The sequence below is a fragment of the Protopterus annectens genome, chromosome 12.part0 (genome assembly GCF_019279795.1).
Source record: "Protopterus annectens isolate FY-2018-M chromosome 12.part0, PAN1.0, whole genome shotgun sequence".
NCBI classification, from domain to species: Eukaryota; Metazoa; Chordata; order Ceratodontiformes; family Protopteridae; genus Protopterus; species Protopterus annectens.
The window spans coordinates 822,065,102-822,091,690 of NC_056746.1; the positions used below are offsets into that span (position 1 = coordinate 822,065,102).

Below are 26,589 nucleotides of genomic sequence, written 5' to 3' on the forward strand. Positions count from 1 at the left end.
GAATTAGTGGGATTTCTGTTTCGAGGCTGTGCCTGTGTTGGGACCATAAATTCCGTAGGTACCACTGTAGTTTTCTCATATGTAGTCTGGCAAATGGGACCAAAATTATGCATGATGCCATGAAGCCCAAGGCCTGCAGAACCTTTCTTGCTGTTAATTTGTTCAGCTTTGTTAGTGCCAAGAAGTAAAGAGGGAGTTCTTTTGTTTTTCTGTAGTTAGGAATGCCATTTGTCTCACTGTGTCCAATTCCGCTCCCAAGAATGTCCTTGTTTGGGATGGTATCAGCCTTGACTTTTGTAGATTGACTGTGTATCCCAGTGCTTGTAGCAAGTAAATGACCCTTTGTAAATCTGTTGTCAACTTGCTTTTGTTGTCCCCTTGTAGCAGGCAGTCGTCCAGGTATGGGTAAGTATGAATTCCTGTAGTCTGCAGTATCGATTACTGATGCCAGGCATTTTGTGAATACTCTGGGCAGTAGATAAGCCAAAAGGCAATGCTGAGAATTGATAGTGCTCTGATCCTGCAAGAAATCTGAGGTATCTTCTGCAGATTGGTCGAATAGGGACGTGCAGGTATGCCTCCTTGAGATCTAGAGTTACCAGCCAACACTCCTTGCCCAGCATGGGAAGAAGTTGCTGTAGGGTCAGCATTTTGAATTTTGGGACAATGATGTATGTATTCAAGGTGGACAGGTCGAGAATTGGTCTCCAACTTTTTCCTTTCTTGGAACTAGGAATAGTCTGGAGTAGAACCCCTTTCCTTGCTCTGCTGTAGGCACTTTTTCCACAGCTCTCATGTTTGCCAACTCCATTATCTGTTGTAAAGCTTCTGTTTTTTGATTTGGAGGTAGATTTGGCATTCCTCTTTGACTGGTATAGTGTGGAAGTGGAATCGGTAACCTTGATGTATAATTTGTAGAATCCACTTGTCTTTTGTTATGTGGTGCCAGTTCTTTGCAAATAAGGTTAACCTTCCGCCTAGTGGAGCTGCTATTTGTTCCCTGGTAGGCGGACTTAGGAGTAAGTCACTGTGGCTGTGTTGAAGTAGTGGCAGTGGCTGTGTCTGTGCCTCTGTTGTTACCTTGCCACTGCCGTCCTCTGTAGGCACCTCCTCTGGTTTGGTTTCTGCCCCTGGAACGTCTATTCCTGCCCCTTTGAAATTTTGTGGAGTCAGGAAAGGACCAATTTTTGGCAGGCCAGTTCCTGCTAAACCTTGGGGGTTGAACCTGCAGGAAATCTTTAACAGTTTGAACTGATTTTGCCTTTTCTTCCATTTTCTTCATAACCTGCTGGGCAGGTGCACCAAACAAACTTGTCTTATCCATAGGAGCATCTAACAATTTAGCTTTAACATGATCCGGTAGAGCTTGCTCCTTTAGCCATGCATGCCTTCTTATCACTGTGCCAGTCATGGCTGATCTAAATGAAGCCTCCAGTGCATCATAGCCACACTTTAAGGAATGGTTACTAACCTGTTGTATGTTATTTACCATTTCTAATACATATTTCTTGTCAAGAGATTCATCAGTGGTTAATTTTTTAGTTAACTGATCAAGCATAAACTCTTGGTATTGTATCATGTGAAACTGGCAGTTTAAAGCTCTAGCTGAGAGAGTAGCTGAAGTGTATACTTTTTTACCCCATCTGTCTAATGACCTTGCTTCCCTTTCAGAAGGAGTAGGGTTTTAGCTATGGTCATGACTACTGCCTTGGGACCCTGGGATATAGTTTCTGGGTCTGCAAGGGGCCTTGTAAAGGTGGTGATGAGTATCTGGCACCCTGTAAAATCTGTCTGGTTTGGCAGGGGCTGGGGGTAATGAATCTGGAGCAGAGCAGACATCATTAAAAGCATCATCTACCACAGAGAGAACAGGAGGTATAGCTAAGGGCCTGTGCTGTGGAAGGTGCAGAAAGGTTCTAAGTCTTTTCGGGAATCTGAGAAATCTTGCTGCTGCCATTGGAACTGCTCTTGCATGGCATGTAAGGTTTCCCCAAAGGAGAATTCTTCTGGAGGGGATGCAGCTGGAATGGATTCTTCAGCATCAGAATCCTCAAAATTGGAGAAAGGGGCCTCTGGCTGGTCAGTAATGTCTGATTCATCAGCAGAATCATCAGAGGATACTGGCTCGGGGGGCTCTGCCCTAGGTCTCTTATCTGGGGGCTGAGAGGCCCTGTCTGGGTGAGATTGAGATCCTCTAATTAAAGAAATTAAATCTTCTGCCAAAGTAAGCATTTGAGAACTAGAAGAGGGCCTGGTTGAGGGTGGTTTAACAGGCACTGATTTGGTAGTCTTGGCTGCTTTAGCCCTGGCGAAGGCCTTAATGGACATGGCTGCTGGAGGCCTAGCAGCACCACGTGCTGGGGTAGAGACATCCAGGGGAATGGTGTCTGATAAGTCAGTGGGTAAAGTTTCAGAGGCCGATTCAAGAATTGTAGTAGGGACCTCAACTGTAGAGATAGATTCGGCTGTACCTAGATCAGTTTTCTCGGTTTCGCCGAAACCGAGACACTCATGGTTTGCTTAAGCGTGGTTTCAGCCGAAACCGCGGACCGCGAGTGTCGGTCTTTTCTTTGCGTTTTGGCAGAAAGTGTAGTCGGAGGTTCCGACGACATAATGTAAGCAAAGTCAGAACCGAAAAACTGTTCTGCAAACTCTGACCGACGCCTAAGCGTTCGTCGGTTGAAAGAAGCACAGGCCGAACAGGCTGCTACGTTGTGGGCTGGGCCTAAACAAGGCAGACAGTAAGAATGGAAATCTTTATGAGGTATTTGTTTCCCACAGGTTAAACAATTATTAACTTTTTCTGACATCGGCTGAGGCAAGAAAGAGTCCCCAACGGGGTACTTAGCTTTAGAAGTCTTCGAAGTAGTATTCGGTAGAAATAATCTCTGGATCCGACCGACCGGCACTTGCGAACAGCTTCTGCTTCGGGCGCCACGCGGCAAGAAAGACTGAGGAAAATGGCGTCGGCTGATGCCTTTATACCCGAAGACCCACAGAGATGACGTCGGGTGAAGTGCGACATCAGCCGAAGCCGGACCCGGACTTTGGAATCCGGCCGACTGTAGGGCTGCCTGACGACAGGACAACCCAGCTGTTATGACTGCAGATGCATCCATGAAGGACATCTGTATAACCGCTGACTCCCTTATCCTTTTCAATGTTCCTGTTCCTGAAGTCATTCCTAAAAAACAAGCATTTTACTAAAGTCTATCCTCTCTATAGCAAGCAAAATTGTTACTAAAAATCTCAATCTACTCCTGTCTTTAAAGTTGAGTTTATTCATCTTGTGAAGTACATTTGTAAGAATGAGTTTGCTACTATAAAAGCAAGGACTAGCAATACAACTGATCATTTAATTGCTTGGACAAAATTGTCTAATCTGTTAGAGAAAAATTACGTGTTCTCCTATGTATATTGCTTTTTTAGTTGTTATGGACATTGTATATAGTTTGTTTGTTTTTCCCTTCTACTCTACTGTTAAGTTATTGTGTTAAAAAATGAATAAAAATATTTTGGAAAAAAATGAGCAGCAACCATCCTAGCTTTCCTGATATCTCTCAAGTGTTCTTGAAATTGCACTTTAAAAGCCCTCTTGCTTTCCCCAATGTAAAATTTATTGTACGGACATTTTAGGGCATAAGTAATTCCCTCTTGGGTCACAACTGAAATTCCCTTTAACTTCATATTTTTTACCATTAATGTCGCTAAAACATTATACCACAAGTTTTCACCTACCACAGGGGTAGTACCTAATCGATGCACATGTCTACTAACTGTAGACGTTGAGTCTAATTGATTGTATAATTGTGCTTTATTGATGCTGCTATATAAAGTGCTCTTTTATTTGCAATTATTACGCTCTGTAAAGGCTGGTGTGTACAGGTGCTATGAGGACTGGTATAATAAAGTATTTTATATTTTGGATTCATTGGTCTTTTGTTCCTGTCGTTTTGGTGTGGTGGCAGCTTCTAATTGCTCTGCAAGCTAAACAAAACTGCATGCCCCTATTTATTTTGCCCTATCATTTACAAATGCAAAAACATGGCTAGGCTTAAAAAGGTCCCCTAGAGCCACTAACATACTAATGACCTATTTACCTATTACCCTTTCTTAAAGCTAAGGATAGAAAGGGAAAGACAGGGCAAAGGGAACAGACTGGATGAGTCTCAAAGTATATCCCCAAAAATGGGCTGTGATCACATGGAACAGAATAGTGGAAGGGAAATATAGACAGGAATTCAAGAGGGATAGGGCTGGAGGTAGGATATTAAATGCACTTAAGGGTCAGAGTAGATAGGGTAAACTCTTTTTACATCTGCCTAAGCAATGTTTATTTTTGACGCCTCTCCGGCTCCTCAAACTCCTGTAATTGTCTACTCCTCTTCCTGGCCAGAAGTTATCCAGAAATGACAATGGATGATGGCATCCAAATTCTTACCTCATGTGGTTAGCTCTCAATCTTATGGGTTCAATCCTTGTCTCACTGCAATGATATCAAGCAACATCTTGCCATCCTGTGCCTTTCCACCCTAATTTCCATACCTCATAACTAAATTTGCTAAAGGAAAATGTTTTCTTTTCTTTTTAGATCTGTTGTCATTCCTTCTGATTCCCATTTAAGGCAGTCTGCAGTAAAACTCCACAGTACATGCTGGTAGCACATAACATGGAGAACCCATTTTTGCTAGCACAACACAAGTACTATGGAGAGGTGCACTTCAAGGAACATACTTCACTTCCACCAGACTCCTCATGTTGGAAAAAACCTGTTCCATACCTGTGACACAATCAGAGGTAGTGGTGTTATATATTTATACAGTTTAGTACTCCACACTGTGGTTTAGACTCCTATCACTAGGGTATGATAAAAGTACAGTTGTATAAATGACTTAACACAACTGTAGATATCTGAGTAAATAAATGTTGCAGTACTGACTCTTGGGACTTTCTGTCATGGAGAAGCCCATAGCTGGACCAAATACTAGAGTCTTTCTCTATCTCTCAGCCAATAAACATCTTTAAGTGTCTAACAACAGGACGTCGGGGGTATAAGAGGTACACTGGCTGGTGCCATCTTCAGGTCTTTTGTGTCTGAGTTCTTTCCAGCCTGACTTCCCTCAGGCAGAGCATGACCTGCCCAGCAAGCCCTGCTGAGACCCAGGGCTAAAGGAGTCTGGGGGGACATGTGTGTAGATGATGAGTACAAAGAAGGGAACCCATTTCACCCTAGGGTAGAGAAAAAGGGCAAAAGAGGGGAAGGGTAATGCAACATCGATCTACTTAAACATCTACAATAATGGTAGGTCATCTACACAACTGTACTACTTTCATCATAGTCAGTTGTTGTATTATTAAGACTGGGGAATATTCCTAAGGCTTCATTCTGGGCAGACTGGAAGGAATTGGATCTGGAGACAGCAGGCTCTGGCCCTAGAAATCACCCCAAGATGGTGCTGCTTGGTAAAGGTGTGTACAGAGGACCATGTGGCTGCTAGTAAAATGGTCTGAGTGGGAGCTTCTTTCATAAATGCTGGATGATGGCTTTTGTTCTAGTGAATGGGCTCTAACCCTGCCAATGAGCTGCTTAACATGCTTAGAGTAACAAGGGAGATGTAGTTTGCAATTCATTTGAAGATGGTTTGCTTGCCTACTGGTTTTCCTTGTATACCTTCATGAAATGCTACCAAATGCTGGTCAGATCTGCCTGAAAACTTTTTTCAGTGGAGGCAGAATCTTAGTTGTCTGTACATGTGCAGAGAATGAAGTATTTTTTCTCACTTGTTTTGAGGGTTTGGGAAGAATACAGGGAGATGGATAATGTGACTCAAAGAAATCTCTGACACCACATTGGCTGTCTAAGAATGATTAGTTTTCAATGGAACTCTGTCCCTATCAAAGACTACGAATGTCTCTTTACACATTGGATATCCCTCCTGCTGAGGTAAGTGCTACAACAGACTGTCTTCCATGTAAGGAGTTTGACAATAGCTGAAGCTGCTGGTTCAAAGGATGTCACTGTAAATTTCTCAAGCACATAAATTAGGTTCCAGGATGGTGTTGGTTCCTGTCTGGATGACACCCTCTTTAAAAACTGTGTCATGTGTGGCTGACCACAAACTGTAGGGGACATTGGGAGGCATGCAGCAATAGCAGAAGCATGGATCTTAATGCTGGAACAGGACAGTCCTTGCTTGCAGAGAAGGGAGAGGTATTCTAAGACCTGTTACAAACATTCCTGAGTGGGTGGAATACCATTATATTTGCGACAGCCAGAAAACCTTTTCCACTAAGCTACAAATTACTTTCTGGTACTCTGTACTCTAGCTTCTTTCATGATAGATAAAACATCACTAGGTTTTTATTTTTGTGTTTGTAGGATTGAGGCACTCTGTAGCAGTGATAACGCTTCCTTAACAGGAGACAGAGTGTTGAGCTGCAAGCTTATGTCATCAAATACAATAAACAAGAGAATGTGGATTGGCGGGATTGTCAATGGTCTAGGGGCAGGAAGGTTTAGAAACTCGCTGTAATGAGCTTGACCCTTACAGAATTCCCTAGATTCCCATTTGAAGGTTCCTTCATTCTATGAAGGGTGTCTCCAGAGGATAAGTCCTCATGAGGCAAGGCTATGGACAAGATATCTTTTAAATCAGTTTTACTATGTCTGAGAGAGAAGGTGCAAGCAAGTTCCTCATCATACTCTGAGCCTGATTAATCTGAATCTGCTCGAGAGGAACTGTCCCTCTTTCTTTTTCCAGCAGCGGTTCCTAGCACAAGTTGCTTTTGCAGGGTGGCTTGCTTTAACTTCATGATATTAATGAAGACCTGTGCCAGTTTGACCTAGCCCTGTGGAGTGACCTGGATGGATGAGGCAGGGGACTCAGACAGTATTGGCTGAGGCAAACCTTCTTGTCTAATTGTCCTGGAAGTACAAAACTTAGGAGAAGACAAGGCCTCAGGTTGTACGTGAGTGGGTGGTCATGACCTCAATCCAGTTCTCACATAATTACTTCCTTTCTATCACCAAAAAGATACTGCCCTCTTTCTTGGGCACCAGTACCCTGGTGTCAGAAGCTGTAGCCTGCTTAGCCGCTCCAGACCCACCAGATGTCAGTCTGGTGTTGGCATGTGAGGAGTGGGTGTGACAGGTCATGCCAGAAGACACGGGCTTACCAGGCATTGGACCAGGGGGCTGTAAAGGCACATCACCTGCATCAGTAATCAAGTCTTGGCAAGGAGTCAGACACAGAAACGTCTTCTTCCTTAAAGATGCCCTGCTCCTTTGGATGCTTATCTTTTCACTTCTTAGGGATGATGGCCTGGGAACAGGCAGACACCATAGCGTGCAAAGGCCCAGCCTTATCTGAATCTAAGCACTGCTGGAAGGATTGGGCTCCATGCCTAATGGTCTTACTGTTGAATACTGTTGAACCTAGTTCCAAAAGGGAAGTCAGGTACATGATGCTTTGGCTATAAGCAAAAAAGGCAATATGAATGGAAGTTATTATGGAGGGTTTGCTTCCTACAAGAAAGGCAGTTTTTAGTTTTTTTAAACATTAAAAATTACAACAAGCTTTAGAGATACGGATCTGAAATGATCTGGTAATTCAAGCTGACCGATGGACTGATGACGCTGACTACACAGCAAGAAATAAATGAAAATGACCCTGGTTGACACACCACTTAAACTCTCGAAATTCTGACACCAGACACATGTGGACATCCACTGCCTGGGAAATGGTGAAAGACTGATACTCCGGCCAACCATGGGCTTCTGCATGACATGAAGGCCCAAGACTCAGCACTGCAACAATTTTTAGGATGAGCATCATATTGACTCTTGCATCCAATCAGATTACTACTTTGATCACTCTGACCTAGGTCATTGATTAACAGTCTAAGAAAGAATAGTTCAATAACCTGGTTAACAAAAGAAATAATTGCATATACATTTATGTATCTACATATGTATGTAAAATTAAAAACTGTGTTACCTGCTCCACCAGCTGGAATGATGTTTGTATTTTTCCCAAAGGCCTTCTTGGTGTAAGACTGCACTGTGCCTGAATGTGATCTGGAAACAATTATTGTTGGATCATTCTCATTGTATGATGCACGTGGCTTTACATTTGAAGCTTGTCCCACCACAGCCCAGACTGTAAAATGAAAGATCTGTTTTAGTGGGCCATTAAACTTTCAAATAACTGTGCTACCATTATGCTGTTTCATTTGTGAGTACACTTCTAAAAAAATTACACAGATCCCACCAAATCAGTCTTACATATTTGAATGTCATTCTTATAAACATACTATGAATGCTGCATCATTCCAGTGCTCTTAAAAGTATGCTCCATACCACTGGGGTCAAGCAACTAGTCAGTGCAATTTTAAATAACCTCTCTGTTCCATACTCTATACTGTTCCCTTGTGCTCTGCAAACTAATTTCACAATATTTATTTATTTGGATTTGCTGACCGGGAAAACCTGACTAGGCCCAAAGGTACCCATTTTCAGATGAGACCCAGGGAGAAAAGCATAGAGTAATTACAACAGTATAAGCACAGAAAAAGTAAAATGGTATTAGCAAATACAAACAGACATTTAAAGAAATACAGGCATTATTCACAAACACAAACACGAACCATGACTGAATATATTTTCAAATACCTTAATTAACTAGATATATAATATTTATATATACAACTTACTAACTTAGTGCTGCATATATTATTAGCAAGATGAAGAAAAAGAGGGTGATGACAGAACAGTTAATTTGTATGATAGAAAGAGAGGATTAAGTGGTGAGAGGATGGTGTGGAAAGAAAGAAATTTAACAGAGGAAGTTTTCAATAAAAAGCGGAGTTAACTGAGAGTTTTTAACCAGTTTGAGAGCAGGAGCAGTTCCAAGATTCAGTAAAATGTTCTTTTAGCACATGTTTGAAGACTGCAAGGACTGGGTTAGTTTTGATGCTTAAAGGTAAGGAATTCCATACTTTGACTACTGAGTGTGTGTACAGGTTTTGCTCAGATGTTTTAGAAACTTTGTGTATATTCAGAAGGTGTTTATTCTCTGATGAAAAAGGTCATTTGAGTAGATAGCTACTGGTATGGAACAAAGACAGGGGCCATTAGCAGGTTTATATAAGACTTTAAGGGAAGTTTTTTGTGGACATTTTAACCATTTACGAGTTTGAAGAGCAGAACAGTGATGGCTGTGACAGGCAGCATTTGTAGCAAATTTTACAATTTGGTTACAATGTGATTCCATTTATGCTTTTAGGGATAAACTGAGAATTTCTAATAATAGGTGCACCATAGAAGTACTGGTAGTGGAAAGCTAGTGGCAAAAAAGAATTTAAGTACTCACCATAACGTTCCATGTTTGTAGTCCATCTCGCCCTTCATTCTTACATATGGGTTCGGAGCCGATCTTTGGCTCCGACTCAGCCTATTACAAAGCTCAAAGTCTCTTAGTTGGCTCGTGGCTAGGTAGGTACCCCATAGTGCACTTGTGCAATCCTCAGATCTTGTTTACTGCTAAACTATAGAAATACAGAACTAAGGTTATCCAAAAAGAACAACAATAATGAAAGGTCTCCACCCTATCAAGGTAATACCAGTCTGTCTCCCGATCCTTCCAGGACAGGGGTAGTTGGGTGGGTTTGTAAGAATGAAGGGCTAGATGGACTACAAAAGTACAGTTGTGTGCACTTACCATAAATGTAGATGTTTGAGTGTATTCACTGTTGCAGTCCTAACAAATGGGTTATCTGGCTCCCGGTAGCCCTCAGTTGGCCAGAACACCAAAGGTAAGTAAAAATGCCGTCGGTTGCCGTCGGTTGTAAAGGACGTCAGGGCATCCGATAACAAAAGGAGGCAGCCGACGTCACTTCCTCAGTCTTTCTTGCCATAACAGTCACGAGCCCCCAGACAATAAGGCTTAAACCAAAAACCAATTTGACAAATTAAGCCTGTACTTCAGGAAAAGAGAACATGAGAGGACCAGGACTGCAACAGTGAATACACTCGAACATCTACATTTATGGTAAGTGTACACAACTGTACTATGTTTGCAGTGTTTCACTGTTGCAGTCCTAACAAATGGGTTGATTACCAAAGCCCAGAGAAAAAGGGGGGAGGAACCAACAGCATCAAGGGTTGGAGATAATGCCCTGCAACACCACAGTGGCAAACCCTGCCCTGGCTCTGGAAAACAATGGCAAATTATAATGCTTTGTGAAAGTGTGAACAGAAGACCATGTGGCAGCCTCCAAAATGTCTTTAGTAGGGACACCCATTAGAAAGGCTGCAGAAGTGGAAGCCGCTCTAGTAGAGTGGGTCCTAACCCCTTTAGGTGGAGCTTTACCATGAAAGGAATAACAAAAAGTAATGCAATGTGCAATCCATTTAGAAATGGTTTGCTTGGAAATAGCCTTGCCCTGGGCTCCAGGGGCAAAACTGACCAATAACTGTGCTGATTTTCGAAGGTCCTTATTCCTGTCCAGTTAAAGCCTGAGCTGTCTGTGCACATCAAGAGAATGTAGGATCCTTTCACCTCTACTGCGAGGATTAGAAAAGAAGGTATGAAGGTGTATGGACTGATTAAGAGTCAGGCTGGAAACCACCTTAGGCATAAAGGAGGGGTTAGTCCTCAGAGAGACTTTATCAGCATGGAAAATAAGAAAAGGCTCCACAGCCATGAAAACCTGCAGCTCCGAAACCCTCCTTGCTGAAGTTATAGCCAAGAGGAAGGTGGTCTTCCAAGAAAGAAACTTTAAATCTGCAGAGGCAGCTGGCTCAAAAGGGGGAAGAGTGAGTTTCTCTAGAACAAAATTAAGATCCCAGGATAGAGTAGGTGCTCTTCTGGGAGGTTTTAAATTGCAAGCACCTCTGAGAAACATTTTCATCAGGGGATGAGAGAAAATGGGCTGTTAGACAGAACAATGAGCAGAGATGGCTGAAGCATGGATCTTGACAGAGGAAAAAGAAAGACCCCTGAAGCAAATCAGCCAGGTATTCCAGGATTAGAGGAAGAGTAGGTTGAGAAGCAGACTCCCCTTTAGCCTACATCCAGTGAGAGAACCTTTCCCATTTGCCAGCATAGGATTTCCTAGTGCTAGGCCTCCTGGCCTCCCTCAGCAAGTCAACCACCTGTTGGGAAAGGGAGGAAGAAAGGGAAGGAGTCATACAATGAGCCATGCTGCCAAATGGAGAGACTGAAGATGAGGATGTAGAATGTTTCCCCTTTCCTGAACCAAGAAATCTGGCTTCAGAGGAAGATGCCAAGGAGGAAGATGGGAGAGACTGCAAAGCAGTGGATACCAATGCTGTCTGGGCCAGACTGGAGCTATGAGAATAATCCTTGGACATTTGTCCCTGATCTTCACTAATACTCTCGGAAGAAGAGGAAGATGAGGGAAGGTGTACACTGATAGCAACGTCCAAGGGAAGGACAGAGCATCCACTTTCCAGGCTCTGCTGTGCTGCTGTCTGGTGCAAAGGAGAGGCAGCAGATGGTTGTCCGGGGAGGAGAAAAGATCCACCTGAGGAGTGCCCCAACATTGAATGATGCTGTAAAAGACTGCTCTGTTCAGCTGCCACTTGTGAGGATCCAGTGTTTTTTCTGCTCAACTGGTCTGCCAAAACACTGAGCCTTCCTGGAAGAAACTGAGCTAGGAGATGGAGGTCCAGGGATGCTGCCATGGACCAAAGATTCATGCTTTGCCTGGACAGGGGGTAAGAGTGAGTCCCTCCCTGCTTGTTGATGTACCACATGACTGTGGTGTTGTCTGTCCTGGCAAGCAGGGTCCCTGGATAAAGAAGATGCTTGAAAGCTAGTAAGGCTTGCTGAACTGCAATCAGTTCCTTTAGATTTATGTGCAGGTGTATCTGGTGGGTGTTCCAACTTCCCTGTATGCATCTGCCATCCAGGTGTGCTCCCCAGGCATAGCCCAATGCATCTGTAGTCAGAAATTGAGTGGCAAGAAGGCATGCCTTTGTTTTAAAGACAGGCTGTAGCCCACAATAGAAACTCCGCCTGCAGAGATGGAAGTAGAGGAATAATCATATCCAGGTCCTGTGTGTGTGTTGACACCAAATGTTCTTGAGGTACCACTGCAACTTTCTCATATGCAGTCTTGCATATGGAATCATGGGAATTCAAGATGCCATAAATCCCAGAGCTTGCAGGTATTTCCTTGCAAGGAGCTGGGACAGGCTTGCCAAGTCCTTGAAGTAAACTGAAAGATTTGTCTGCTTGTCCTGGGTGAGATATATCATCTGGGCAGCTATGTTCAGACTCGCTCCCAGGAATGTTATCTCCTTGGATGGTACCATTTTCGATTTTTCCACATTGAGAGTATAACCCAGGGAAGAGAGAAGAGTCTTTACGAATTCCAGATCCTTTAATAGCTGTTCCTGAGAATTTGCTTGAATCAGACAGTTGTCCAAGTATGGGTAAATCTAAATTTTCGTCTGCCTGCAAAAAGCAATGACTGGGGCCAGGCACTTTGTGAAGACTCTGGGAACAGTAGATAAGCCAAAGGGCAGTGCAGAGAATTGGTAATGTTGCTTGCCCACTCTGAAACGAAGGTACTGCCTGCAACTTTCCCCATAGGAATGTGCAGATAAGCCTCTTCCAAGGTTACCAGTGAGGAATCCTTTTCTAGCAGTGGTAGCAACTGATGCAGAGTGAGCATTTTGAACTTTGGAATTACTAGAAAAGAGTTCAGAATGGAAAGATCCAGGACAGGACGCCAGGTGCCTTCTTTTTTTGGAATTATGTTTTTGGAATATTCTTTCTACATTATGTGTAATATGCTGTCATTGTTTTTAATATAGCTGTTTACCTTGGAGATTTTTTCCCCGGGCCTCCACTAAAAATGGACATGAATCCAGTTGGACTATCCCTGTCAACAAATGTAAAACAAAAAATAAATAAAATAAATAAAATAACTAGGAAAAGCCTTGGCCTACCTGCTGAGCAGGAACTAATTCTATTGCTCCCAGATGAGACAGAGACAAAATTTGTTTTTCTACTTCTGCCCTTTGGTTCGGAGGAACGTCCGGGAATCCCTTGGGAGCTGCAAAAGCTATGGAAAGAAAACTTGTGCCCTAGGGACACTGTTCTGAGCACCCATTTGTCGTCTGTGATAGTGGCCCAGACACCTGCAAAAAGGACCAACCTTCCCCCCAAAGGACTCCCTCGGCAAGCAAGAAAGTACATTGTATTCACTGTTGCAGTCATCACATTTGGGTTATCTGCTTTCAGTAGTCCTCAGTCAGCCTGATTATCAAAGTCTTGGGTCCTGTGTCAGATGCTGTCCCATCTTCCATGATGTCAGGTAGTCAGGGGTATAAAGCACGCAGCCGATGCCAGAAAATCCTTAACAGTTTGCATGGACTTGGCCTTATCCTCCATCTTCTTCAGTACCTCCTCTGCTTTGCTGCCAAAAAGACTGTCCTTATGCAAAGGTACATCCAAAAGCTTGGCCTTGACAGGTTCTGGAAGAGGCTGTTCTCTGAGCCAAGCGTGCCTTCTAATAACAGATCCAGTAGCCATAGCCCTGCTGGAGGCCTCAAGGATATCAAAACCACAATGTAAAGAATGCTTATTAACCAGACTGGTGGAATTCAGTAAATCCTGCATGTCTTTGCTCTCTGCCAAAAGAGGTACAGTTGCTATCCTGGACTTAATAACCTCCAAGGTGTGCTGCTGGTACTTCAGCATATGAAATAGACAACTGGTAGTCCTAATAGCTAGGGTGGCAGAGGTATAAACCTTCTTGCCTCACCTATCTAGGTTCCTAGACTCCCTGTCAGAGGGAACAGGATTCCTGGTAACAGTGGCCTTAACTCTTTTAGGGCCCTGAGAAATAACCTCTGGATGCACCAAAGGATTCCTGAAAAGAAACAGATGAGAATCAGGGACTCTGTAGTACCCTGTCGGGTTTCCTGGGAGCAGGAGGAACTGAATTTGGAAACAAAGCATTTTCCAGAAACACATCATCAACAACTGCCAACTCAGGGGGAATAGCAAGAGGCTTATGCTGAGATAAATCCGGAAACTCCCTAATCCTTTTCTTGGATTAGGGATAATCCTGACTTTCCCATTTAAAATGTTCTTTGAGGGTATTTAAAGTATCACCAAAAGAGAAATCCTCTGGAAGGGAAGCCGAAGGGATGGACTCCTCTGCATCTGAATCCTCAAAAGGAGAAAAGGCCTGAGAAAAATTCCTCTTCATCAGCAGAAATGCTGGAAGAATCAGAACCTGAGCAGGACAAAACCTCAAGAGAAACATCCCTACTCCTTTTAGAAGGAGGAGGCTGAGAACCCCTAATAACAGTCAACAAATCATTAGCCATTTAACCATTTGGGATTGAGGGGAACAAGAAGCAGCTGGAGCCTGCCTTTTCACAGGCTTGCGAATGGAAGATTTACCTGCAAGCCTGAAGGACTCGGGAGGCCTGGCAACCGCTGAAGATGCAACAGAGGTTGAAGGAAGAAGTTTGCTGTCAGAACATAAAGCGGAGGCCTCGGACACCAGAGTCAGCTTAGCAGCTTTGGCTCCAGCAGAAGAGGCGACCGGCGACAGGTTGGAAGGCAAAAAGGAGGCTGAAGGTCTAAGGGACTCAGACTCAATCAAGGCCTGCGGTTGTACATCTGCGGACTGCAGGGACTGCAAAGGCATCTCACTGGCTACTGTCTGACTGACGCCCAACTTAACCTCATCCAAGGACTTAGATTTCAGAGGCCTGTCATGGTCCTTATCCTTACGTTTCTTCAGAACATCCGAAGCCTGAAGACCGGCAGATGCCATACTAACAAACTTAGGCCAAACTCCAAAATGCCTAGCCAAAATCTGATGGTACGCGGATTAAAGGAGGCACAGAGATCACAGCTGGGAACGTTGTGGTCAATGCCTAAACAAATAATGCAACAGGAATGAAAATCTCTACGGGGAATCTGCTTTTCACAGGTAAGGCAATTCTTAACTTTTTCTGACATTCGTTAAGGCAAGAAAAAAGGATCCCCAACGGGGTACTTAGCTGTAGTAGACTTCAACTCTTGTAGTCGGAAAGCAGCAAAGGTAAACTGCTGACCGACACTCGTACATGAAAAGCTTCTGCTTCGGGCTCCGCGGCAAGGAAGACTGAGGAAGTGACATCGGCTGCCTCCTTTTGTATTGGACGTCCTGATGTCCTTTACAACTGACAGCAACTGACGTCATTTTTACTTACCTTTGGTATTCTGGCCGACTGAGGGCTACCAGGAGCCAGATAACCCATTTGTTAGGACTGCAACAGTGAAACACGATGAACATCATGGAACGTTATAGTGAGTACATAACTTCTTTATGTTCTGTAGTCCTATCTCGCCCTCATTCTTACATATGGGACAGCGTCCCTAGCACCATATTCTTGGGAGGCTCATGGAAAAATACTCCTGAGTACCGTGGAACCAAAGGAGGCTCTACCCCTAGAGGTCAGGTCCAAGTTGTAATGAGTAATAAAGGTATGAGGAGTAGCCCAGGTTGCTGCTGCACAAGCATCGTCAATTGAAACTCTGGCTTGGAAGGCAGCAGATGTAGACTGGGATCGGATAGAATGAGCCTTAATCTTGAACGGCAGAGTTTTTCCATTGGAGGAGTAAATGAAAGAAATACAGTTCGAAATCCAATTTGATAGGGTCACTTTAGAGACTGGCAGATCTAGTCTAGAATCAGAGAAGGATATGAACAATTGATCTGACTTTCTGAGTTTCTTAGTCTTGTGAAGGTAGAACCGTAACTGCCTGTGAACATCCAATTGATGAAATTTGTTTTCTGCTGCGTTAGAATATTTGGGGAAAAAGACTGGTAACTCTATAGTTTGGTTCAAGTTATTTTGAGAGAAAACTTTAGGGATAAAGGAAGGATTCGTACGAAGAGAAACTCTGTCTTTGTGGAAACTCAGATAAGGAGGCTTTATAGACAGTGCTTGTAACTCTGATACTCGTCTAGCTGATGTGATGGCTACTAGAAACAAAGTCTTCTAAGACAGAAATTTCAGCAGACACGAATGAGCAGGCTCAAAGGGTGATGAAGTTAGCTTGGACAAGACAGATCCCAGGAAGCTACCGGTTCCTTAAAGGGGGTCTCAGCAAAGTAGCACCTTTAAGGAAGGTTTTACACAATCTGTGTGACATCAGGTTAGACTCATGTAGACCCAAGTGAAAATTAGATATCGCTGCCAATTGGACCCCTGATGGAAAAGTTCGGACAAAAATTCTAAAATCTTTGGGATGGATGCAGTGTAAGGATCTACATTCCTTTCTTCAGCCCAGATACAAAACTTTCTCCATTTGCTAGTGTATAACTTCCTAGTGGAAGGTTTTTGTGAAGATGTGAGGATGTGGGTCACAGCAGGTGAAAAATCATGAAGCCTGACCAGGGATGGCATTGGAGCAGCCATGGTGTCAAGTTGTGGGTGTGGAGGCTGGGGTGAAGGGAACCTAATATGTGTGTCAAGAGGTCTGGCACTGGGTCCAGAGTCCATGGATCATCTAGCAGACGAGGCCTGAGAAAGGGGAACCAAATCTGACAAGCCCAGTAAGCAGTGATGAGAATCATTTTGCTTCCTAACAGCTTCACTTTCTGAATAACCTTGGATATGAGAGGAAAAGGAGGGAAAGCATAAAGGAGTCCCAAGGACCAATCGTGTACAAGTGAGTCTCTTGGTGACTCCCCTGGAGGGGGGATAAGGGAAAAGTAGCTGCTGCATTTGGAATTGATCAGACTGGAAAAGAGATCGCAGCAAGGCCGTCCCCATTTGCGGAAGATCTGTTCAGCTACTTCTTGATTCAGAGACCACTCGTGAGGCATTAAGATTGTGTCTATTTCTGCGCCTATAAAAAAGTCACAAATTGAGAGGGCGATAAGGCAGACTTTTCCCAATTTATTGTAATCCCCAACAGGGAACAAAGCTGGATAGTGGAATCTCTGGTTTGTATGAGTAGATGCCTGGTGGGGGCAGTCAGGAGCCAATCGTCCAGGAAGGGAAACACTTGAAATTCTAGACATCTCAGGTGAGCTGTCACTACAGCTATACATTTGGTGAACACCCTGGAGGCTGTGGTGAGACCAAAGGGCAGAGCACGAAATTGGTAATGACTGGCTCCCAGTCGGAAGCGTAAATGACTCCTCGATGCTCTGTCCATTTTTATACGGTAGTACGCATCTTGGAGGTCTATGGAGCACATCCAAACCACCCCGATAACACTCCTATGCTCTCCACCCTCATAAAGCCCTACAACAATCTGAGCAGCCTACGCTCATCCAACAAAATATTGATTCATACTTCATTATCTAATAACTCAGCAGGTGACACCTTATTTTCCAACTCAGTGGGTAAAATATGGAACCAACTACCAAATTACCTTACTTCCCTTACATCTCTCCCACTATTCAAAACTAACCTAAAACTATTCCTTTCAAACCACTGGCTATGCTCTTGCCATACCCCTGACTAATCCTTTTCTTCTTCTTTCTTTTCCTTTCCTTTATTCCCATACTATCTTTTCCCTCTAAACCCAGTTCTTCTTACTCCCTCACTCTAGCAAATTAACCTCCTTTCCTAGCTTGACTGCTCTTTTTCACTCACAAAAAGAACTTATTCTTTAACCTTCCTTATACTTCAACTGTGTATGTAACATTAACTTAATCTCTGTCCATGCTAGAAATGTAGTTATATGCCATACATAACTGCAGTAGTTTCAATTTGTATGTTTCCTCTATCATACCTTGGTCATTTTTATGTTTCATTTTACTTTAGCTTAATTCTGTATATTTTAAAAATATACTAGTTTTTTCTTTAATATGTTTATTTAGTACTGTAGCGGAGCTTTTCTCCTCGGGCCTCCACTGAAAATGGACATGTATCCAGCTGGACTAGCCCGGTTAACAAATGTAAAATAAAATAAATAAAATAAAATAAATTGTCTTTCCCTAACAGAGGAAGTATAGACTGCAGTGTCACCATCTGGAACTTGGCCTTCTTTACGGACTTGTTTAGCTTGCTGAGGTCCAATATGGGCTTCCAGTCCCCTGTATGTTTTGGCACTAAAAAGAATCTGGAGTAAGTTCCGGATCCTATCTGGTCTGTGGGGACGGTTTGGATGACTCTGTTTGCGAGCAACTTTTTCACTTCTACAGTTGCTTGATCCCTGTGATTGGGTTGAACATCTGGGATCTTCTTGGGAGTGTGAGGTGGAAGAGAAAAGGGTATGGAGTAATCTCTGGTGATTATTCTTTGTACCCATTTGCCCTGAATGATGTTTTGCCAGGCTTCTGGATACAAAGAAATGTGACCTCCAACTGGCTCCAGAGAAGCACAGCCGGGCCCCATATCAGGAGCGCTGACAGGGTCGGCCTCTGAAGGAATTGCGGCCTCCCTGGTTTTGTGGGCCGCCCTGTCTCTAGGGTGATATCTACCATTAGCTCCTCCTCCTCTGCCTCTGAAGGAGGAGTCACCCTGTGCATCTGGGAAAAATCTCTGGGACTTCTAGAACCACATCGTACCACCTCTCTGACCCTTAGGATATGGTCTGGAGGGGACAATAAAATATACTCCCATGGCAGAGAGAGTTTTCCCTTCCTGTTCGCACCTGGTGAGTGTATCCTTTACCTTAGGTCCAAACAATGAAGAACTGTCAAAGGAAGCATTAGTAAAGGTAGACTTGAACGGCTCCGCAAAGTTACATAAACGCATCCAGGAGTGTCTCCTAAGGGAAAATCCTGAACACGCTGCCCTGATCATTCCGTTGGCTGCATAAGAGATCAGTCTCTTGGAGGAGTTCACGATGGAATTTAAGGTGGACAACTGAGCAGTCACCTTCTCAGGGACTCCTTTAGTAGATGTACTTTGAAGAGTACCTCCTAACTCCCTAAGGAGATCTCTTTGCAGCCTCGTAAAATGTGTTAGATAGTTCAGCGATCTAAGAGTGAAAGCCGCTGAAGAGAAGATACGCTTCCCGTATCTGTCCATCATCCGAGACTCCATATTCAGTGGATGGACAGATGAAGAAGTCTCCGCTAACTCCTTCTTAGTGGCTGCAACCACGACCATGGCATCTACAGGCACGCCCTTGGACAAAAACTCTTTCTCTCTGGGGCCAGACAAAAATTTATTAGGTCTTCTGGGAACTGGCTCCATGGCATCAGGAGTCTCCTACACCTTTCGACTAACAAAATCTAAAAGTTCATCAAAAGGTGAAGACACTCAAGAGACTGAAGGTTGAGACACAAAAGCCTTCAGTTACACTGACTCCTCATCAGAAGGGGTGGGATTGGGCCAGCCACCTCTCTGCTTAAGAATCTCTAAGATGTCTACAAAGGAGACATCTTCAGAGGATGACTTGTGGGACCCTTCTGACTCCTCGAGATCAGTGTCAGAAGTAAGGGACTCATCCTGGGAGTCTACATGCTTCCTCTTGCATGTCCTCTTCTGAGGGGGCTCCTCAGAAGGGTACTCTGCGGAGGTCTCTGTGGGTGTCTGCTGTCGAGAGAGAGAGTAGGTGTTGAGACAGAGGTCGGTGCCGAGGGGGAAGAGTGTCAGTACCCTTGTGTGGAGCTGATGAGCGACACAGCACACTCCTCATCATCTTGAAAGCAGATCTCTCCATCTCTGAAGACCGCATGGGCTCAGAGGAAACAGAGGAAGTCATCGGCTCCAGAGCGACTGGCACAAGATAGATGTAGGATCCGAGCTCACCCTAGCTGACGCACTGAGAGGGAGACTCAGAACCAAGGAGTTTCAGGTCCAAGTGTCTCTGTCAGAATCGACCAGTGAGCTTCGGCTCCTAGATACCACTGACGGCGCCGAAGGTATCAGAGCGGAAATCGGCTCTGAGACAGCCTCAAGGTGAGCTGGAATCGAGGGTTCCACAACAAGTGGTACCGAACACTCTGGCTCCAAAAGCCCGACATGACTCAGAGGAGGAACCACAATGGGGGGGTGGACACAGGTGGCTCCAGAACCGACTGGGTCGGAGCCAACAACAATTTTGACAAGGCAGACAACTTCAGGAGTCTGAGCACTACTCTCTCCACATCTTCCTCTGACAAGCTCCTGGAGGATCTGGATGACAGGGTAGGCGATCTGGATCTCTGCAGATTTGGAGATCTTAAGGTTGGGGAGACCGGCAAAGGATCTCTCGACCGGCTCCGATGTAGTTTTTCAGTAGTCAGCTCCGAAAGGCTTGGGGCCAGAACTGAAGTGCCAATATCAACAACTTCAACTGGCTCCGAGGACAGTGGGGCCGAGGAGGCAGAAGTCTTATCCAGTTTTGATTGTTTTTGAGGAGGGTCCGAAACACTAGGTGCCGGAGAATGCCTTTTGGCTGACTTAACCTTCTCTTTCTTGGAAGAATGTGATTTCAAAGAGGAGGAAGAACTTGCTAAGTCTTCCCCGAAGAAAGGCTTGAGGAGACCTTTCAAAATTAACTTGTTCTTCCATTACTGGAAAACTCTGGAGCTGAAGGAATTGCAGAACAAACAAGTTTCCTGCAAATGAATGGCTCTGAGACAATATACACAATTACTATGGCCATCTGTAATTGACATCTTCTGGGAGCACTTTACACATTTTTTGAAACTCGAAGATTTGTGGTCCTTAGACTCTTTAGACATAATAGCTAGCTAAAGAAGTAAGCAGAAACACACAGGCACAACGAAGACTAGGTCCTCTAACTTAAACAGGCCTAGCCCTAACAACACACACAAACAAGGAAAGAAGTAAAGAGGACTAGGTCCTCTAACTTAAATGGACGTAGCTGGACAGGCTAAGTCATAGAAAGAAAAGGCCAGAAACTAGTAACAGGCAAGGAAATATCAAACAACACTGCACACAAGCTAAATTACTAATTTTCTAAATTTCTAACTTTCTAAACAGAAATCCAAGGCCCCAAACCCGCAGAGAACAAAACTCTGTAAAAATCAACAAACACTGCACACAATATAATAGTAAATATAATAGTAAATATAAGCATGAAAACGCAACGTTAATTAGAAACTAGCATACAGGACACCAAAAAGGAGAACAACAAGGGCCAACAGCCAACCAGTTCTCGACAAACTAACTAAAATGAATGGGCAGGATTCACGAAGGCTTGCACGGAGTGTAAGAGATGTGTAAGACTCCATGCAAGCCTCGCGATCCAGGAACAGCCCGAAACTCCGTGTAAGAGACCAGCTAAAACGTCTCTTACACGGACTGGGTGTGGATATGCTAAATACCTCACTTGCAGCCGAAAGGCATGCAAATGAGGTAGAGTAGCGATCCACGAAACAGAAAGCAGCCCGTGTAAGAGCCGTTTTAGCTGCAGAAATGTACTCAGTTGACAACTGAGTACGTTTCTGCAAAAATCACAATGGAGCCATGTCAGCTCCAAATAAAGGGTGCATATGTGTCAGGCAGCATGCCAATGGCCATATATGTGGCCATTGGCAAGGTACCCTGATGCAAATATGAGAAATAAATATTTTTTTTTTCGGCGATTGCCGGTGTTTAAAAGCAGCGCAGCCCTGCGCAAACGGGTTTCGCTGTATAAAACATAAAAATGAAGGTTATAAACCCACAAATGTGGGTTGTATGCAATACATGGATTTACAATGCAGGGACCAGCAGACCAAAAACAACATGGCCACCGTTTAGTGGTTGCTAAGGGGGGAAGCTGAGTCTAAGACATGTAACTAAGCATTAGTAGGCAATCTGATGTAAATAAGGGTTAGGATACTGAATCCCACTGTCACATAGCAAATGAGCACATTCTGAGTAGTGTAAGAGATACATAAGGGGGAGGACTAGAGTAGGAGATAGGTGACATCACAGGGGGGAATGGTAGAAAGAAATGCAGTTCATTGGGGGTCAGTGTTACATGACAGATGTCAGACACAGATCATGGAAAGAGGAGTGCCACAAGCTAAGCATGGGAAAGTCAAGAAATGGAAGGTGTACAATGTTACTTACACCAAAGTTTCTTGCTGGGCGTGCATGCGCGCCATGAGGCGCGGGTAGGACAGTGTGCACGCGTGTAAGGCAGACTGAGCATGTGGGAGCCTATTGGCAGAGTTGTAACACTGTTTGCGCTGGTGTGCGCGCGTTCTAACCCGAATAAGCAGATTCCGAACTGTGTAAGCATGTGTGCGCGCATGTAAGCCACTGTGAGCGTGTTTTTGCTGGTATGCACGTTGCTCCCCCCTGAGGAAACATAAAGGAAAAAGGAAGGAACAGAATTAGTAGGAAGCTAGCAGGGAAAACTGCTGGAGCTAGCAGGTGAAAACAATTAGAAGCAGGCAATTACACAGGCAGAATAGTAGCTCAGTCAAGCACTTAAAACTCTGCAAACAGCAGTGCAGGATGTATCTCTCAAGAGACACTGCAAGGCAGGAATAAGCTATTAGAAGTGAAAACTGAAAAAGCTGAACTCAGAGCAGAAATGCTAGAGGCTGCCATAGCTGTCATAAGGAGACATAGGCGACTTGCTGAGGGTGGTGACAATGCAGATGGTGCCAGACAACCCACAGTGAGGAGACGGAGAAGAGTGTACAGGCCCAGGGTCACCTACCACAGGTTACATGAGCTGGAGATAGTAGAGCGCTATAGAGTGGACAGAGACCTCCTGCAGCAAATTGTCGAGCTGTGCAAGCCATGCCTCACACACAGAACCAACAGATGGGAACCCATCCCAGTGGAAACCAAGGTATGTGTTGGCCTAAGAATACTAGCAACAGGTACCTTCCAGAGACCAACTGGTGATATGATGGGGATATCACAGGCATCAGCCTCCAGGGTACTGCACCAGTTCCTGGATGCCATGTCAGCACATGTCGGTGATCATGTATATTTCCCCAATGCCCGTGAGGTATTGGCCAGCAATATGCATCTCTTCCAGCAAATAGCGGAATACCCTGAGGTAGTGGGTGCAATAGAATGCACGCACATACGCATCAAAGCACCAGCCGGTGAGCGGGGTAGGGCCTACATTAACCGCAAGGGCTTCCCCTCCATCAACTGCCAGGTCGTGTGTGATGCCCAAGGCATAATAATGAATGTGTGTGCTGGCTGCCCTGGGAGCTACCATGATTCCCATATCTGGCATTTGACGCAGCTGTACCAGACATTTGCCAATGGGGACATCCCACACAGACACCTAGTGGGGGATGCAGGTTCTGCACTGGAGCCGTGGCTGATGACACCCATCAGAAACGCACACACACCTGAACAGGAACGCCATAATGAGGCACACGCACAAACACGTAATGTAATAGAGCGTGTGTTTGGGCTGCTCAAGTCACGGTTCCGTTTTCTGGACACATCTGGTGGAGCCTTGCAGTACTCACCAACTACATGTACCCAAATTCTCATGGTATGTGCTATGCTACATAATATGATCTTGCGAAAACAGCTGCAGCAGGACCAGCATAGGGCCGAGCCAAACAGCCCCCCACAATTGCCAAGGCCATCACAGGCAGAGCGTGACTCGGAGGAGGAACAACCTGAGCCTGCTCCAGTAGACAGAAGGAGGCGTGCCCAGTATGCCCTGGCCTTGGCAAAGAGGCAACGCATAGCACATACACTGGCTCAGTAGGAACCCTGGGAATGATACCCCTCTCTTCCTCACTGATATAATAACATGGATGCCTAAAATGGCATAACCTGCTCTCAAACATGTACAGGGAGTGTAATATGTGCATCCGACAGAGGCAGCCCTGCAGCACCACCTGAGGCATGAATGCCATGTGTTAAGTAATGTAACACCATGCACTATATGCACACTTGAGGACCCTGACTAACATCCACCCTCACCAAGCATGAAGCCACAATATGACGATGGGATGATCAATTGCAATAATTGGCTGAAGTAATGCAGTTAGTCAAAGGGGAGCCAATGTGTGCCAGCCTGGGATGACATGCTGAGCATGACATGATGCACCACCTGCTAGGGGTGGCGTGCACCTATCAGTCCAGGCCTCATGGATACTGGCAAAGGCTGTCAGTACCCACAGCATGCCCTGAATAGGTAAGGCTCAAAACACAAACCCATCTCCATAGGTACCACAAGGGATAAGAACCTAGATGTAATGCTACCCAATACCAGAAGTCTAAACAGCAAGATGCGTGCAGTGTAAACGCACCCAGTATGGAGAATGTTGATATCTGTCCTGTAACAGAAAACTGGGTCAAGGCTCACAACAGCACCCTAACACTACCAGGTTACACCTCATACTGTGTTGTACAGCCTCAAAACATGGAACAAGCAACAAAAGGAGGGTGACTAGCAATAATTGTCAAGGATAACCACACCTCCATGTTGGTACCACAACAAGAAGCAGCATGGACTAGCTATGGTCAAGTAACAGTGGCTAAAACCATTTCCCAGTATATAGCCTGCTACAGACTACCGTCCTAACACCAGGAACTGCACCTGGCCTATGTTGGAATACATGAATATATCAAGCTCCCCAAACCACATTATATCGGTTGACTGAAAATACCCAGACATACACTGGGAGCATTATACTAGCACCAACACTGTAGGAGAAAAGTTCCAAGAATCCATAAACCAAAATGCCCAGGAACAACGTACCACTCCCACAAGAGGGGTAAGCATACTGGATGTGATAATCAGCAACATGGGTACTGGATGGCAAGATGAGAAGTGTATCCCTCACTGGTAAGACCAGACCATAGAGTAATCAAACCGGATATACACATCCTGACCACAGTCCCTGGCCAGAAAACCACAGTGAAAAACATATGTAAAGCATAAGTTGCACCCCTCCAAACTGATGTGGAATCCATTAAAGGCCCTGTGCAGGTGCAAAATATGGGACACACCACAGAACCTGTTATACAGGCATTCCATGAACACAGCCAGGAATGCTTGGATTATGCAATCACAAATAACAACAAGACACAATGCCATACAAGCAGGCATCTGGCATGCTGGACTCCAGCCATTACCAAACCATGCAAGAGAATGAGGAAGCTACTACATGACAGAGCAAACATAAAAAGGGAAGTAATCACTGATCAGTAGTATGGCAATAAAATATGTCCACACATACAATCCACTAAGGCCAGCTACAACAAGTAGAATCTGTGAATCCTGAGGCAATGTTACACCTGCCCACAAGTACACAGACAACCCTCAACTCCCCCCAATAAATACAAATATATGTGAGAGATGCAACCATTTATCCAAACCGGAGGCTGAGCTCCCTCAACTCAGTACTGTCAAAACTAGTCAGGAGGAGAAGGTAACCACACACACCACAAACCCAGTCCCACATAGACCTATCACAACTGTAAACCAAACACATAAACACAGAAAAACATTCCCGGAGGCCCTAATTACAAACACACCACACCAACAGAGGCCTCCAAAGCAGACCCCCAAGCAACCACAACCTCCAAACATAGCACATGCAACACATAGTACACAAAGCTGGTGTGCCAAACAGTCACAGGCCAGAAGGAGAAACAACATGCCTGATACAGATGTAATAGGTGACTCTACAGGCAGACACACTGCTGTCCCACTCACCAGATTGAACAAGGGAAAGGGTACAGTAAGCTGCCTGTAGGCTGCTACAATACGCCACATAACACAAGTACGCAGGTCACCCCAAAGCAAGTAGAAATATGATGCAGTCAATGTCCATGCTGGTGTGAATGACCTGAGATGTACCTCCCTGGACTACATGAAAAGAGACATGGATGAGCTCTCTGAGTATGTACTCCAGGCCGGTAAGACACTGGCTGTTTGCAGCATCCTACCCTCACCAAGAATGATGCCACAGTTCAAACACAGAATGATCAGCTTTAACAGGTGGCACAATTACAGCTGTCAGTCCAAGAGGATCTAATGTCTGTCTGCTTGAGATGTCATGCATGACAAGCCATGCTGCTGTTCCAGGGATGGCTTGCACCTGTTACCCCTGGGCGTCTGGATATTGGATAAGGCTTTTGCCACCTCCATAGAGCCGTACGTAGGCAAGGCTGAAAAGACTAACCCGCCACCCTAGAAAACATAAGTGGTAAGAAACATAAGGGTAATGCTGACCAATGCCAGATGTGTAAACCGCAATATGCATGCTCCCGAGGCCCTCCCCAGTATGGAGAACATCGATGTCTGTGCAGTGACAGAAACCTGCTGCAAGTCTACTGACAGCACACCAGCACTACCAGGTTATACCTCATATCATGTGTTATGGCCCCAAAACCTGGACCAAAACATAAAAGGAGGGGGAGTATCCATATGCAGCACAGACACCCATACGTCCAGGTAACTGACAATGCACGAAGCATCGGAGACCACCCATGTGCACCTACATATGCTACAGACCATACTCTCACACACAGGAACCCCACCCAGACGTCCTGAAGACACTGGACAGTATGACTGTCCCACCAAATACCAAACAAGGTACACACAAATTACCACATAGGTGGTAAACCATTATGTATGCAAGGAGTAATCAGGGACCTAGGGACACAAGTGGACAGTAACCTGTTATGTGACACTCACATTGCCAATGTAGCTA

The 26,589-nt window shown here is 44.7% G+C and overlaps 1 protein-coding gene across 1 annotated transcript in view; it reads right to left on the bottom strand.

Moving 5' to 3' along the window:
• LOC122816819 (inositol monophosphatase 3-like) overlaps positions 1-26,589 on the bottom strand; it is a 405,603-nt gene that overhangs the window by 70,023 nt on the left and 308,991 nt on the right. The window contains exon 4 of the mRNA XM_044089860.1: positions 7,998-8,159. Coding sequence (XP_043945795.1) covers positions 7,998-8,159 — 162 coding nt within the window. The remainder of the gene's footprint in view (positions 1-7,997; positions 8,160-26,589) is intronic.